Source organism: Leishmania major, chromosome 32, assembly GCF_000002725.2.
Source record: "Leishmania major strain Friedlin complete genome, chromosome 32".
NCBI lineage: Eukaryota > Euglenozoa > Kinetoplastea > Trypanosomatida > Trypanosomatidae > Leishmania > Leishmania major.
In genome coordinates, this window is record NC_007273.2 from 950541 (window position 1) to 965131 (window position 14591).

Below are 14591 nucleotides of genomic sequence, written 5' to 3' on the forward strand. Positions count from 1 at the left end.
CGTGCACGCTGTCGCAGAGGGCGAGGGGTGCCCCGACGCAGCGCCATCCAGGACCTGGTCGCCGGCATCTGTAGCGATGCACCGCCCTGACCTCCCTCCTCCCCTTTACGTCGTGGGTGCCTGGCCCCGGCATCCCCACGAGTGGGGTTCGGCATTTGGGAGGGAGAGGTGGAGGGAGGGGAGAGCTGCCTGCCCCCCTCGCTTCCCCACAGAGAAAGAGAGAGCGTGTAGGGGGGAAGGGCGCTGGGCTGTGATGATGCCATGCACTGAGGCGCTCCACCTCCGTCGTTCCGGAAGGAGAGAAAAACGTTTGAAAAAGAAAGCATTGAAATGCCGATATCGTACACGTAAACGTGCCCTCAGGCAGCTGTGCGCATCAGCGCATTCATCGACACACGATACATCATCGGCAGCGATCCCACGTCCGTAGGCGGGGTGGCCGCTTCGGCGTCGCTCGCGCAAACACGTTGAGGATCGTACAGGAGCAGTACGTGACGCAGCGTCGCATCCAGCTTGCCAAGGAGCTGCAGCTCCACCGCAGTGAGTGACACATGTTCGCAGTGGAGGAGAAGCAGTCGCCATGGTAACAGAGATCTACCAAGCTGTTCCGCCAGAGCACGGACCACGGCCTGGGCTGTTGGCGCAACGAACGCGCGGATGAGCCCCGTGCCACGATCACTGCTGCCATCACGTGAGACACCATCGTCCGCGCCTGCTGTTATCAGCGCGTCCAAGTGAAGAGTAGTGTTAAGGACGCAAACGAGCTCCCGTTCCCACTGCCGCCTGCTCTCCGCAGCGGACACGGTCACCTTTTGCGAGAGGCCCGGTCGGGAAGCTGGAAGCGCACCGGGAGGAGGGTCGCCCTGAGCGGCTTCGGTCGCTTCCCTGCGTCCTCCTGAACTAGTGCTTTCGGTGCATGGCGTGCTCGCGGACCACGAACACTCAGGCACGATTGGTGCGGCGCCGCCTGCGGAGGGCAACTTCTCCAACATGGACCGTGCTGACACGCCGCCACTGCTTTGCGGCACCCTCCGAACACGGCGATCGCTGCGCCACTGCAGCAGCACATGCAGCAGCAACCGGTTGAGCAATCGTACTCCCTCTGCGGTCACAGAGAGCCGCTGCCTTGGCGACGGCTCTGTCGACGCATACTGAGCGACTGCAGACGCGGAACAAAGGCCATCACCAAACGAATACTTGGGTGAGGGAAGAAAGAGGGCCGAGAGCGGAATGTTCAGCAGCGCACGATAAAGCTGGCCCGCTGTATGCACTGGGGTTTGCAATGTGCTCAACGCACTGTCGCCACGGCAGATGCGCCTGCTGCTGCCTGCAAGTCCAACGTGAGCTGTGCCGCGTGACGAGGGCACAGATGGCGGTGCCGTAGACGCATCCAGCCAACGACGCAGAAACGAGGCGAGGTGAAAATGTGCGGACGACTCCGCGTGCACGCAAGCCGGTCCCGGAAGAGCCGGGCCGAGCTCTAGCAAGGCGCCGTCACGCTCGACACGCGCCAGGAGTGCGCACAACTCCGGCAACGTCGCATTCGCCGCCGGCGCTGGAGCAGAGATGGTGCACGGCTGTGTCATCTTCGCCTCCGCGCCCTTCGCATTTGATAGATGCGCCCTTCTGTGTGGAAGGAAGAGAAGATGCAGCGCCGCCCACGCCGTCACGTCCAGTCGCGCATCCTTCGAGAAGAGCGGCAAAAGGGCGGCGAACGCGTGGCGTGCTGAGGCCCAGGTCACCTCCGCGTCGTCTGGCGGAGAGGGCGAGCTGTGTGGTGCAGCGCACGTGGACGGCGTCTGCACTGTTGGCGTCTGTCTTTTCTGCAGCTGGGAGCAGAGAAGAGAGAGCCACAGCAGTGGTAGAAGCTGAAGGCGGCGCTGCTGCAAGCGGGGCGGCACACAACGCGCAAGTGAGCCTGCAGCCGCGGCATTGCGGCAAGAGGTAGATGAGTTTGACTGCGCGCCGAACAGCACGGAGTACGCCGCCGCGTCGGGGCCCATAAACCAGGCATCTCGCGCTGCCTCGGCGCGGCGGCCCGCCTTGAGTAGCACAAGCTCATGCCACAGCACATGATCCACGCACCAGCGTGTCTGCTCGCAAAGCAGGGCAGCGTGTACCTGCAGCAGGCGCTCGTATGGACGCTGCGTCCTGCCAACATCTTGCAGCGGACTTGTGTGCTCCAGCAGCCCCCAGTGCTGTACCCCCGCCGAGAAGTGCACAATCGCCCAGTGAAGCGAGTGCAGATGCCGCGACCTCGACGGTGCCTCCACAACGGCGGCAGTGGCGCCATGCCGTCGAGGAGACTTAGAGGCGCTAGATGATGCGGAGAGGTTGCCTCGCTGCCGGCGCGTCAAAGCCGCAGCTGCAGCCGAATCCTGCGCAAGGAAGATGGAGGCGGAGAAGCACACATCCAGCAGACGCTCTACGTGGGTTTCCGCGACGCTGAAAAGACCGCTCACGTGCAGCAGCACCGTGACACTGAAGAGCGTCTGCGTCAGCGCCGCAGTGAGGTGGGCCGGAAGTGGATGCGGAGACAGGGGCGCCGTGGGAGACGGCGACATAGAAGACGAGGCCGAGGGCTCTTGAGTGTTGCGGTCTGCACCGTGCTCGTGGCGGTTCGACGGCGAGGAGTTTGCTGGTCGCTGCGAGCCGACTCGGGCCACCTGCGCACACGGGTCCGCCTCTGCGATCCGGCGGCGCAGCTCCTTGAACTCGATGAGGACGTGATGAGCGTGGTACTTCGCAAAGCTGGACACCTCCGCCACGAGCTCCGGTCCGTGCGCATCCGTCTTCGAGGTAGCACAGCCCTCCACATTGGCGCCCCCGTTCCCCAAGAGCTGCCCCACTGCCTCCGCAGAAGGTGAGAAGGGCGTCTCTGCAAGCCACTCGTGCAACGTCGTCTGCCCCTCCGTCTGCTCATGATGGCATCGGCCGAGCTGCACGTAGCGCAAAGCGCGTCCCACAGGAAACGCGTAGGGCACCGTGGAAGCGGAGGCACCGGCGTCCGGGGGCATGCAAGAACGTCGGCGCTCATATGGAGAATGCCGGCGACGATTATGGTTGACGTCAGCACTGCCGGAGCTGCTCCGAGATGGTGATGGAACACCGGCGATTGCTGATGATGCTGAGTCCGATGTCTGCCGCTTGCTAAAGACGTCGAAAGCAGGCAAGTAGACAGGCGTGGTGGAGGAAAAGTCTCGCGCTGCAGACAACGGACTCCCCAAACCAGGGATTCGGCAGCCGCGACGACGAGGCTCGAGAACACGGCAGAAGTGCACCCCCGAGCTCACCGTCCTTGCGACATTACGACACAGCACCGATTGATGACCACAGCGAAGCGTCAAGGAAGAAGCGGCGGTCGCAACGGGTGATATGACAACGCTTGCATGATAAGTCGTGTTCATGTTTTGTTTTTGTGTGCGTGTGTGTGAGTGGGCGTCTGTTTCAGCCTACAATGACGCAGCGCCTGAGGGAGGGCAACGGAGAACAGCGAGACGATGAAAAAAAATGAAAAGGAAGGAGCCACCTCGGAAAGAGGAGGTCAATCCGACATGTTGGCCATCCCTATGCCGCCGTGACGGCCAGAAGATTCCACCGCGCATGGATGTGAAGAGCGCGCGGGACGCGCAGGCAGTGACTGCCACCACGTGAGCAGGAACATAGTCGCCGCTGCGGACGTGCTGTGAGGGGTGGGGAGGGGGGGGGGCAAGGCATCTCTCCTACCTCCTCATCTAGACACCTCTCCCTTGGTCTTCGACGCTTATCATGTCGCGTCTTGCGCGGGTTAATCGTTACAGAGAAAGAGAGAGTCGAAGAAGGTGCCACCAGTTTGCCATCATTGCTGTCTGTCCTCACTTCCGTGTGGATGGGAGGACGAGGGGGAGGGAGGCAGAGACGAAGCGCCGTGCACGCGAACACAAAGACACGGACACGTACGCACCTCCTCTGCTTTGGAATGCGCTTGCTCAGCACGTGTTCTACTCATCGTCATCCTCAGACGAGGAGGACACGTCCTTGTGCTCTGCGGTCTTCTCCAGCACACACAAAAACATTGGACCCCAGCCATGGCAAGTGTCGGGCAACAGCAGACGGCCGTACGCCGTCGCCTCGCCGAGCACAGTTGGTGTGTGCGGAGCACACGCTTCTGCACCAGACGCATCCGACTCGCCGGCGTCGGTTGCAGTCTTCGGCAGCGCAACAGGGGCGGCGGCAGCAGCGGCGGGTGACGTCTTGATTACCTTAACCTCGCACCTAGTGCGCTGCAGTACCTCACCCACAACGCCATCGTTTTCCAAGGGTGAGATGGAGCACGTGCTGTAAACGATGCGGCCGCCAACGCGGCACGTTTCGATGGCACGCTGCAGAAGCATCCGCTGAAGAGCGGCGAGCTGAACTGTCGTCTCCTCAGACCACTCTCGCAAGGACAGAGGCGAGCCGCCTGACTGCTGAAGCAGGTGCCGCTCCGAGGAGCACGGGGCGTCGACGAGAACGCGCGAGAAGGCCCCTGGGTCGTACCATGTCTGCGCATCGCGCTGCGTCGTTCGCCACGGTACGTAGTTCACGGGCACGTGTTCCTGTAAATTTCGCCGAAGCCGCGCGCAACGGTCGGCGCGGGCCTCATTGCACGTGAGGGCTCCGTCAGGTGAGAGAAACTGCGCCACGGCGATGGACTTTCCACCTGGGGCGGCACACATATCCAGCACCGTGTCGAATGCGCCGACCTGCAGCTGCTCCACCACGTGCGCCGAGGCGTAGTCGAGCAGGTAGTACGCCTTGATGCCAAAGGCGTCGATGGGGGGTTTGTCGATTACGCCGTTCCGGTGTAGCAGGTCGTCAGCCGCTGCGGCAAGGGCCTTCCCCTGCAGCTTCGCCTCGTCGTCGTCATTGATGCCACGATCCGCCGTGCTGACAGCTTCTGTCGAGTTGGCCGTCTGGGTGGGTTGAAAAGCTTGGATGAGGGAGTTGGGCTCCACCCGTGACAACCCCCGCGTCGCCTCCTCGAAGGGGACCTGGGAAAAGCGGTTCCACAGTGCCACCTTGCGCGGCGCCTCCATCATGGCAGTGCGAAGGGTGTGCCAACGCGCACCGTAGATTTCGCCGTAGTACTCATCAAACGTGCGTGGCTTGACGCTGCCCTTCGCCTTGAAGCCGCCATTGGTGCGGGCAGTGGGGACAGTGCCCGTCTTATTACGGCCACGGCCGGCCCCACGCAATGGGGGCATAGGAGAAGCAGAGACGCGTGACACACACGCGACGGTGCGCCCAAAAGGGAAAGAAAGAATCGCGACGGGGGCAGCACCGCTCCGCGTGTGTGTCGGGTGCGTCGGCGATGTACAGCAACCTTATTTGGCCCCGCACATTCACAAGGATACCGTCCATCAAACCGGCGCACGCGGACACGCAAATGCGCAGATGGGACGCAGTTCGCGAAGATCGACGCCCGCGGCCGCACAGCAGATGTGGGCAGGGAAGGGTGGAGTCACGCGCATAGAGTAGCAAGGGCAGGGGGAAAGAGGCAGGAGAAGGCGAGAGAGTGGCAGTGGGAAACACATGTGTGATATATGCAAAAAAAAATGGGGCCGGTGCCGTCTGTTCCAAGAAGTGCTAGTGCATGGGAGAGGAAGACACGATGAGGGAGAAGGGGCAAGGCCCGGCGTCGAGGCTAAGAGTGACAGTGGCGATGCTGGAGCACCCACCGAGGCATATCCTGCACAGCCGCTTGTTTCGAGAAGATGACTTGACCACCCTAGAGAAGGGAACGGTAGTATTGTGCGTTTGTGTATGCAGGCCCGGAGATGCATCGAGGTAGAGTGCGAACAAGGAAGTGCGCACGCTGTCCTCTAACCTCGTTTCACTTCAGCGCCCGATTCTCCGCGACCTAGCCCAAGATGCTCCACTACCAACGAGCCCGTCGCTCTCCTCCTTCGGCTTTTTCCTGCACCGCTTGCCTTCACGAAGCGCTGTGTACTTGAGAATCAGGCGGCTGCAACTTAGAGCGCACACACACACACAGACAGACACATGCACATGCACACCGAAACACACCAAAAGAGGGGTGGAGGCGCTCCGACACCGTGGAAGCGGTGAAGGAGCAGGCGAGGCCCAACATCACGAAAAGATCCGCCTCCTACCTCATGCGCCAAGACAGACGTTGACACGACTAAGAGCTTGGCTTGTCATTCGACGAGGATGCATCGGCATCAGCAGAGGGAGCGGCAGCATCATCTTCCTTCACATCGTCCTGCGCTTCTCCTCCTTCAGCAGTTGTGGCAGCCGACAGAGCTGAGTCCGCCGCACTTGCCTCTCCCGCCGCCTCTGCTGGCACCGCCAACCCCAGCGCATGGTTCAGCTGTGAGTACGGCGGCGGGGTGTAGCGGGTTGCCATGTAGTTCTCCCCTCGCAACGGACGCTGCAGCTCATCTATCATCGGCTGCTTCATCCAGGCGCAGCCGGTCTCCGGGTCTGCCAGCTGAGCCCACGCGCGATCGATGGGGTCTGGTGACTGGCGCAGCAGTGACGAGTCCCAGTGGTGCATGTACGTGTTCAGACCCACTTGTGGGCCAAGCACCTGTACGTCGTAGGGCACCTCAGCCAGGAAGTAGTGCACCGGCACACGCCAGTAGTAGATCGGGTTGTCCTGGCACAGCACCGCGGTAGGGTACACGTTCCCGGCCTCGACGGTGATGCCCGTCTCTTCCCACAGGGTGCGAATTGCCGCCTCCTTGTATTGCTCGTACAGCAGTGTCCACTTTCCAGGTGTCTTTAGTGAGATCGGCGGGATATCTGGCGGGCGCAGATCGCGATTGATGCGGCGCAGCAGCAACCACTCCACATCTTCCTGTGGCCTCGGCACCGCGGCAGTGCTTGTGCTGACGCCCTTACCTGGCCTTCGCCGGAACACGGCCAAGCGCACGTACGCGGGGTTCTGATCGAGCGCCGTCTCCATGAGCTGCCGGCAGTTGAAGATGCCACGCTCGCTGCCGAAGAGGTATACTGTCAGCTCCACATCGTCCGCTGCTGCGTAGCCGCCCTCCTCCTCCGGCACGCCGAGCCGCGTCGGGTTGGTGGGCTCAACCTCTAGGTGGACGCCGGTGCGGTACTTGAGCTCCGAGGCCCACTCTCGCATCGGCCCGGTGACCTTGCGCGCCTGCGCCGCTGTTGTCTGCCAGCTGTACACCAGCGAATTGGTCAAAAGATCGAATCGGCCCGGAGGCCGCTCAATCTTCTTCAGCAGAATGCGCGCACTCGGCGTCTGCAGGTCCGCCTTTACGAGAGACTGAGAGAGCATCGCATCCACGGACAGGTTGCCCTCTCCCTCCAGCGCGTGCGAAAGCTCCGACTGAAGCCCGGAGGAGTCGTCTGTCATGTACCCGTACCCGTCCCCGGTGGATTGCCAGCGGCACGACACCATCTGCGTCGCTGGGTAGCAGCAGCACCTGCTGCTACTCGCCCACGCGGAGGAAGAAGCAGCTTGCAAACCCGTCCAGCCGCGCATGAGCGACGACGTCGCCCTCGTCCACCGAAGTGGGGTGCTACTAAAGTGCATGGGAGACGCAAGGGCACGCATCGGCGAGCGATGCAGCAATGGCCCAGTGAGCTCCATCCTTGTATACGGCCCGCCTCGGGTGTTCGCTATCTGGCGCAGGGACAGTGCACGGGGGCAAAGAGTTACAGCGAGAGAAGCGTGGGGCCCAGAACGCGCGTCAGTAGGCGCGGCATGTGCAAACTCCAAGAGAGGAAAGAAGCGAGGGGGAGAGTTGACGCTTGTGCACATCTGTGTGCGGGTGTGCGGGTGTGCGGGTGTGTGTGTGTGTGTGGCGGCAGGCACAAAAAGAAAAAGGAGACATGGGACAAGAGCAGAGGTGTGCCTCACCCTTCACTTTATCCCTGTCATCTCACCACCACCAGCACAATCGATTTCGTTGTTCGGGAGGGAGATTCCTGAAGCGAGAGACTCGCCACTGCAGGTCATCACGGATGCGCATGTGCGAAAGCGGATAGAGGTACTGTGAATAGGGCACCGCAGAAAAACGGAGGTGACAGTTTCGCCGCGATGAGCGCACGACCTTTCCGCCCCCCCACACACACACCACCCACCCACCCACCCCCTGCGAAAGTGCAGACACGCCTGCGATGTGCCGAAGCGAACACGATTGCGCTGATCTCATTACGTGCTATTCTTTCCTTCTCTGCTTGTCTTGTGTGTAGGAGTACCCATCGCCGCAGGTAACTCGTATCGATAATCACTCGCTTCCCGCTCCACACACCGCACAAACACGAAAACGCGTGCACACATGCACCGACCACGCCCGTCACAGCCGCAGCATTCTCTGTTTCTTCCTCGACCGCATCGCCGCCAGGTCTGGATAATACACAGAGACATGACAGAGTGCTCGCGCATGAAGAGACCATAGAGAGGTATATAGATACAACCCGACAATTAAGCGCGGCACCGGCACGCAGCAAACAACAACAAACAAAAAGCGCGGGCGGCAGGGGAGGGAGGAAGACGCCGTACTTGTGAGCCCCACCGTCAACCAGGAAGACCATCCACGTACTACTTGACGGAAGCAGAAGAGACTGTGAAGAAGAGTGCACGCCTGTCCGGGCTCGCTTATGGACTCGAGAGAGGGAGAGAGACAGTGATGATTGAGACGACAAACAAACAGGAGGAAACCGGCCCGTGCGCGCTTGCCTCGCGGATGCCCCTTTTTTTTGTCGCTGTGGATGGCGGCTGTGGCGGTATCCGCACGCGTCGTACCTGTGCCTAAGTTTGTGCGGAGGGGCGGGTAAAGAGCGGAAGAGCCTCGCGCAGAGTCACGAAGGCGAAAGAGGGGGAGGGGCAATGACCATCTGAAGACTCGCAGCCCATCGACCGCAGCCACGGTTCGGTGTAAGGAGGGGAGAGGGTAGAATGCATGCACGTTCACAAGCGCTGCAGTGGCCTGCAACGCTCAAGCACACGCCCACACGACCCAAGCGCACCGTCGTCACTTCACTGACCTTGCCGTCGCAGAAGGCGGTGGTGTAGCCAACAGTAGCAGCGCCGTCTCCCGTGCACGCTCTAGATGCTTCCGCAGAAGCATGAGCTTAAAGGGAGTCACGTTGCGGCCAACGTTCAAGTCGTACTCGTACGGGTCCTCGATGCACCACCGGTAGTGTATCTTCTCTCCGCGGATCCGGGCCATGTCTTCTGCCTGCTTCGTCCACGAGAGCATCTCCGTCGTCGTCTCCCCCGCCGCCCGGGTCAGGCTCATCACCTCCGTCTCAGGTGCGAACTCGTCGAGATAGTAGCTCACAAAGTCCATCAGCATGTCCGCCAGCCCTTGGCCACCCTGCTGGAGGCTCTCCAGCGGCATGTGAGGTGGCATCGGGGCGATGTCAGCCACGTCGCACGACTCCACCGGCACGAGGGTCACTAGCCTCCTTCGCAGCAGGTAGTAGACGATCATGATGTTCCAGCCATAGGAGGTGATGCAGCCGCCCTCCACGGAGGCGTTCAGTCCCGTCTTCTTACTCCACTGCTTCACGAGCATGCTCAACCAGCGCGCCTCGGGACACTGGGTGAAGTACGCCCGCAGCAGAGCGCTGTTGCGCACGCCGTTGCGGCGATTCGCCGTCACGTCGAAGCTCACGCCATCCACACCGAGACCACCCTTCACGCGCAGCACCGGCACACGCGTACGGCGGACAAGCTCGATACCCCACAGGTAATGCTCCCGTTTCACCACCTCGCCCAGGCGGAAGAGGAAGTCTGACTGCAATCCTTTCGCTACCTCCGAGACAGCATCGGCACCTTTGCCATCCTGCACATCCGTCGGGCTCAAGCAGACAAAATCCACATCAGAGCCCTGCTCGTGTACGCCCAGCACAGCGGTGGAGCCGAAGATGTAGGGGGTCATCGCCGGGTCCACCGTCTGCACGCACGCGGAGACCTTCTGATGGACCTCCGCGACGGGTTGCGTGTCCAGCCGCCGCGATAGCTGCTCATCGCAGAATCGCAACACCGCTGCTCGAACGTCGCTAATCGCGGCGATCGATCGCCCTGCCTTGCCTTTCATGCGCACCCAACAAAACGTGCAGCACACAACACACCCCGCAACCCTGCACGCACGCACGATTCTGCTCTGCTCTGTTCGGTAAGTGTTGTTGTTGTTGTTGTTCTTGCTTCGTCTGCTTCGCTCCCTCCTTCCGCCTTTATCCGCCTGTGCGCGGCGTAGCACAAGCAGAGCGGCTCTGTCCGCCCTCGATGGGCCCTGCAGCACGTGCGCGCAATTCAAGCACGCCGAGGTTCAGAAAAAGGGCACCACCCACTTTCAGATGTGCACGCACGACCTCTCAGCGCACACGGGCGAGCTAGAGTTGAACGTGAAAAAAAAGGGGGGAGCACAGACACGGTCCGCGCAGCAAATGCGATCCGCTGCGCACACAGGCGAAAACGAGAGACAAACGGCGTCTCGTGCACCAGCACCGGTCTCGTACATGTGCACCGCGGGGTGGCCGCCTGTGGGTACAGGTAAGTTGTGTGTGTGTGTGTGTGTGTGTGTGTGTGTGTGTGTGTGTTGGACAAGGAGGACAAGAGGAAAGCGTAGGCGTGCCCGTACGCACACGAATAACGAAAGAGAGACGGTTGGAGAAGAGACAGCGAGACAGGAAAAAGAGGGGAGGGGGGAGGGTGTTAGCGGATATTCGCAGAAGACAAATCGCAGCGTGGCCACGCGGAAGAGCAACGACAACGACAGCAAAAACAAAAGGGGGCCGAGCACATGCCGTCCTACACACGCACGCACGCATGCAGGCACAACACGATGGTGTCTGTAGGAGGGGGAAGGGGGCGCCGCTGGGCTTCCACAGAGAAGGCAGAACAGAGAAGACTCGCACGCGTCTGCCCATGCGTACTGCCTACCGTCCCGACAACCTGAGGCATCGATGTATTCGCTTCAGCGAGATCGCAGGGTCGTTTGTAGCTTGCCTTTTGTAATTTTCTGTGCTCACTGGCAGAGACATGCAACGCTGGCATGCCTGTGCGATCCGTGGCGACTAGCAGAGAGGAAAGCAGAATGGGCGCCAGACACACGGTGGCGCAAACAATCGACAGCAAAAGCAAAGGAAAACAAAATTCGCCGCAGCAGAGGAGAAGCGGCAGTGCGCCGCACGGAAAGAAGTCATGCCGCTCACAGGGAACGCACGAGCGAAAAGGCGAAGAGGCGCTTCAGCGTCGGCTGCTGATGCGAGACCCATGCTCCATGTCGGTGAGCACCATCAAGATGTCTGTCAGCTCCTCCGTGACTCGGTCCGAAAACGTCACCCCCAGCTCCGCCAGTCTCTTCGAATGCGCCTCAACGGCCTTAGCTGACTGAACCTGGTGCCACACCACATGCCGGTTGATCTCCGTCACACGTGCGCGCAGGAAAGCCACAGAATTCTGGTACACTACGTAACCCACCTCCTCGTCACGCTGCTGATGTTCAGGAGACTGCAGCGGCGCAGACGAAGGCATCTGGGTGTGCGAGACCTGCAAGTGTGATCCCTCGCGCCTGCGCGCTGCCGGCTCCACCCGCGCACGCGCACTACTGTGTCGAGCACTGGTATGGTCGCCTTCCCCGAGGTCCATATTCAGTGATCGGTGTACGCTGTCTGCCGCCGCGTGCGCACTGCGGGAGGCGCGTCGCGACGAGGAGGCCGCGGCTTCCTCGTGAAAAGCGGCGGCACTGTCGCTGTCGCGTTCACCTCCGCTCCATCTCCGTGTCGGTGTAATGCCGTTCACCGACGTCGCCGCCGAGTGCGTCGTAGGCGTGACGTCACCAGCATCCCTGCTTTCGCGAGCAGAGGTCACATCGTGCTTACGGGGTTGCCGTGATTGCGGCGCACTGGCCGTCGCTGCCGCAAGAGCCAGTATCGCGTTCTCCAAGTTTGTTGGCGTTGCCGTGCGCGGCGCCGGTCGTGCGCTCGCCACCGGAGATCGCGGCGGGCGAGAGCGACATACAAAGCAAGAGCACCGAGAGGAAGAGCAGCAAGGTGGCGTCTGCGGGCGAGGGGTGCGGCAATGCTCTGCCCTCAGACCCAGGCTGTCACTCCCGCGGCGAAGACAGTACCGCGGAGAGCAAAGAACGCCAGGGTAGGACGGAGGTGAGTGAGGTGGGCGAGCAGAGAAGGTGGCGAGCCGGCGGAGACCACGCCGGTCGAGGCGCGCGGAGACGGAGCCCGGCGGTGTTCGCTGAGCTGGCCGCGTGGCGTATTCCCCTTTCTCAACCTCTACTGCCTGCTCCCGGGCCACAAAGTTCGCGAAGGCCTCGGCGGCTCGGCGCGGCGTCGACTGCGGTGGTCGCGGTAGTGGCGATGACGACCGCGACGACCACGAGGACGACGAGGTCGACAAGGATGCGCAAAGCCCAAGCCGCAATCCTGCAGGTGATAAAGTGCTGTGCGCGGAAGAAGTTTGGGGGGTGGGGCAAAACGCTACCTTGGAGAGTGGCAGTGGGGGAGGTGCAGCACCGGTAGCAAGCGGCCGGGCACCACTCACCCATCGTGGGGGGCTGTAGAGCCGGCCAGCCCGCGCCAGATGTTGATGCGGTGACACGAGACGGGAAAGGGCGTTCGCTCCGACTCCCGCGGGCGGAGGAGAGGCGTGCCGGCCCCGACGACGGAAAGCATCGGCCTGGCTGGTCTGTACACCTACCCGCTCATCGTCCGAGAGGACGGGACGGTGTGCCCTCATAGTTGCAGCCCCACTAGCCACAGAGAATGGCGACGGCGTCAGAGACGTGGGCGGCCGCACAGATGTGCCGCCACTTTGCCAGGGAAGCGTAACACTCGCTATTGGATACCTCGGTGCAAGCTGTTGCGCGTGGCGCCCCGCCGTCTGCTGGCGTGGGCCGCGCACCTCTACGGAGAGCAGTGGTCTGCATCCTCCTTCATCTGTGCCTCTGGCATCTGGTTCTACTGCCGTCACTGGCCGCGGTGATGCAGGAGGACGCTGCGGCGGTGAAGGTGGCGGTGGGACTGGGGTGCGCAAACCCGGTCCGGGAGAGACCCGCAGGCCGCTGGTGTGCGGTGGCCATCGACAGCGAGCAACACCGTCTTGCCCCTTCGCTCTCGCCTGCGGAAGGCGACTCGGACGCGCAGCAGCACTCCCCGCAGACTGCGTCAAGCGCAGCGATCGCCGCTGGCGGTGATGTGCCGCTGCTTTCAGTGCCTCGTGGGCTAGACGCTGCCCTGCGCGCCGCGCCTCCACAGTCACCACGCACAGTCGCACTTCTGCCGAGATGATGCGATGGGCTCTGCGCAGTCCATCCAGCAGCAGCGCCGCCGTAGCCTCCTCCAGCCTGTGCAGCTCAAGAGCGAGGTGAACCCCGCCTTCGAGGTGGTGGTCAGCAAGCGGCCTCACATGTGGAGGGGTACGCAGAAAAACGGGAGACGATGCCAGTGACGCTGGATGCGAAACCGGCATACCCCGCGGAGAGACTGTGCAGGGTACCGGCCACATCGCACCACCCCTTCGCAGTCTCCATTGGGTGGGACGTGAGGCAGCGCTGGGTGGCGGTGGCACGCCACACTCACTGTTCGCGCATTGTTGCCGTCGCAGATGCGCGAGAAGAGGAGTGCGCGCATACGGAGAAAGAGCCGCTGATCGGTCGGAGGACGGGCACCGACGCCAACGCGCGCTTCCTCGCTCTCCGCCCCGACCGCTCATGACAGGATAGCCCTCCAGCGCGGACGGCACGCGGCGAACCGTCCGCGGAAGCGGCGATTCAGAGGTGGCATCGGCACGCAAAACTCTGTGCGCGTGCATCCTCTCATGCCACGTGAACGCCGCAAGCCCAGATGCCATGGCCGCGGACTCCATCGAAGTTACCCCACCTATCACAGAGATGTGCGTCAGAGTCGGGGATGTTGCCGCCGCACACAGCAGCGCCTCCAATGCCGTCGACGACGCCACGTACTTCAAGTGAATCGTCATGGTGGTGAGCGACACGCACGAGGCAAAGAGTGGGGCGACGCACTGCACATCGCAGAGATGAAGCACGTGCAGGGGTGTGTTGCCAACGGTCACACGCTCCGCCGTGTTGTGCTTGAGACGGGTGGCGAGCACGTGGGTGGAGGCGGTAATGTGTCGCGGCCTCTGCACCTGGGACACACCGCTCTGTAGCATGTGCACTTTTATGGAGAAGAGAAGGGCCAGCGAGTGAGCTACTCTGCGTGTGATTCAAATCACTCTAGGTGCACGCTCGGTGCTCCACTGACACAGGCGGCTAACCCAAGCAGCTGCAGCTCGAATGGGGGCTGCTCGACGGATGCGCCAGCCTACTTGGGGAAGTCGATAAAACCAGCAGAAATCGGCACACAGACCAACTGCCCTACTGCCCACCGGAATTTCGCGCTGCGACGCTGACGGTGTCTGAGAATTTCTACCGCAGCCCAGAGGAAAAGGTAGCGGCGAGAGCACTGCAGTCCCGACGAACCGCAATCATGCGAGTCTGCCAAGGCCTGTTGTCGGTATAAGTACACGGTGGGACACACATGAGGGTCACTCGCAAGTAGACTTGCATGGGGTGGGGGAGAGAGGGGAGAAGAGGGAAAAGGGGGAG

General features: G+C 61.9%; 5 protein-coding genes across 5 annotated transcripts; all 5 read right to left on the reverse strand.

Annotated features, from left to right (window-relative positions):
• Nucleotides 1-359: 359 nt before the first annotated feature.
• On the reverse strand, nt 360-3017 carry LMJF_32_2420 (conserved hypothetical protein; the record flags this gene model as incomplete). Its single annotated transcript, XM_001685513.1, has 1 exon — nt 360-3017. The coding sequence occupies one exon, from the start codon at nt 3015-3017 to the stop codon at nt 360-362; it is 2658 nt and encodes an 885-aa protein (XP_001685565.1).
• A 963-nt stretch (nt 3018-3980) lies between these two features.
• On the reverse strand, nt 3981-5225 carry LMJF_32_2430 (conserved hypothetical protein; the record flags this gene model as incomplete). Its single annotated transcript, XM_001685514.1, has 1 exon — nt 3981-5225. The coding sequence occupies one exon, from the start codon at nt 5223-5225 to the stop codon at nt 3981-3983; it is 1245 nt and encodes a 414-aa protein (XP_001685566.1).
• Nucleotides 5226-6163: 938 nt separating this feature from the next.
• Nucleotides 6164-7414, reverse strand: LMJF_32_2440 (conserved hypothetical protein; the record flags this gene model as incomplete). Its single annotated transcript, XM_001685515.1, has 1 exon — nt 6164-7414. The coding sequence occupies one exon, from the start codon at nt 7412-7414 to the stop codon at nt 6164-6166; it is 1251 nt and encodes a 416-aa protein (XP_001685567.1).
• A 1579-nt stretch (nt 7415-8993) lies between these two features.
• On the reverse strand, nt 8994-10064 carry LMJF_32_2450 (conserved hypothetical protein; the record flags this gene model as incomplete). Its single annotated transcript, XM_001685516.1, has 1 exon — nt 8994-10064. The coding sequence occupies one exon, from the start codon at nt 10062-10064 to the stop codon at nt 8994-8996; it is 1071 nt and encodes a 356-aa protein (XP_001685568.1).
• Nucleotides 10065-11215: 1151 nt separating this feature from the next.
• LMJF_32_2460 (conserved hypothetical protein) lies at nt 11216-14155 on the reverse strand (the record flags this gene model as incomplete). Its single annotated transcript, XM_001685517.1, has 1 exon — nt 11216-14155. One exon carries the CDS (start codon nt 14153-14155, stop codon nt 11216-11218), a length of 2940 nt encoding a protein of 979 aa, XP_001685569.1.
• Between the last annotated feature and the right edge of the window lie 436 nt (nt 14156-14591).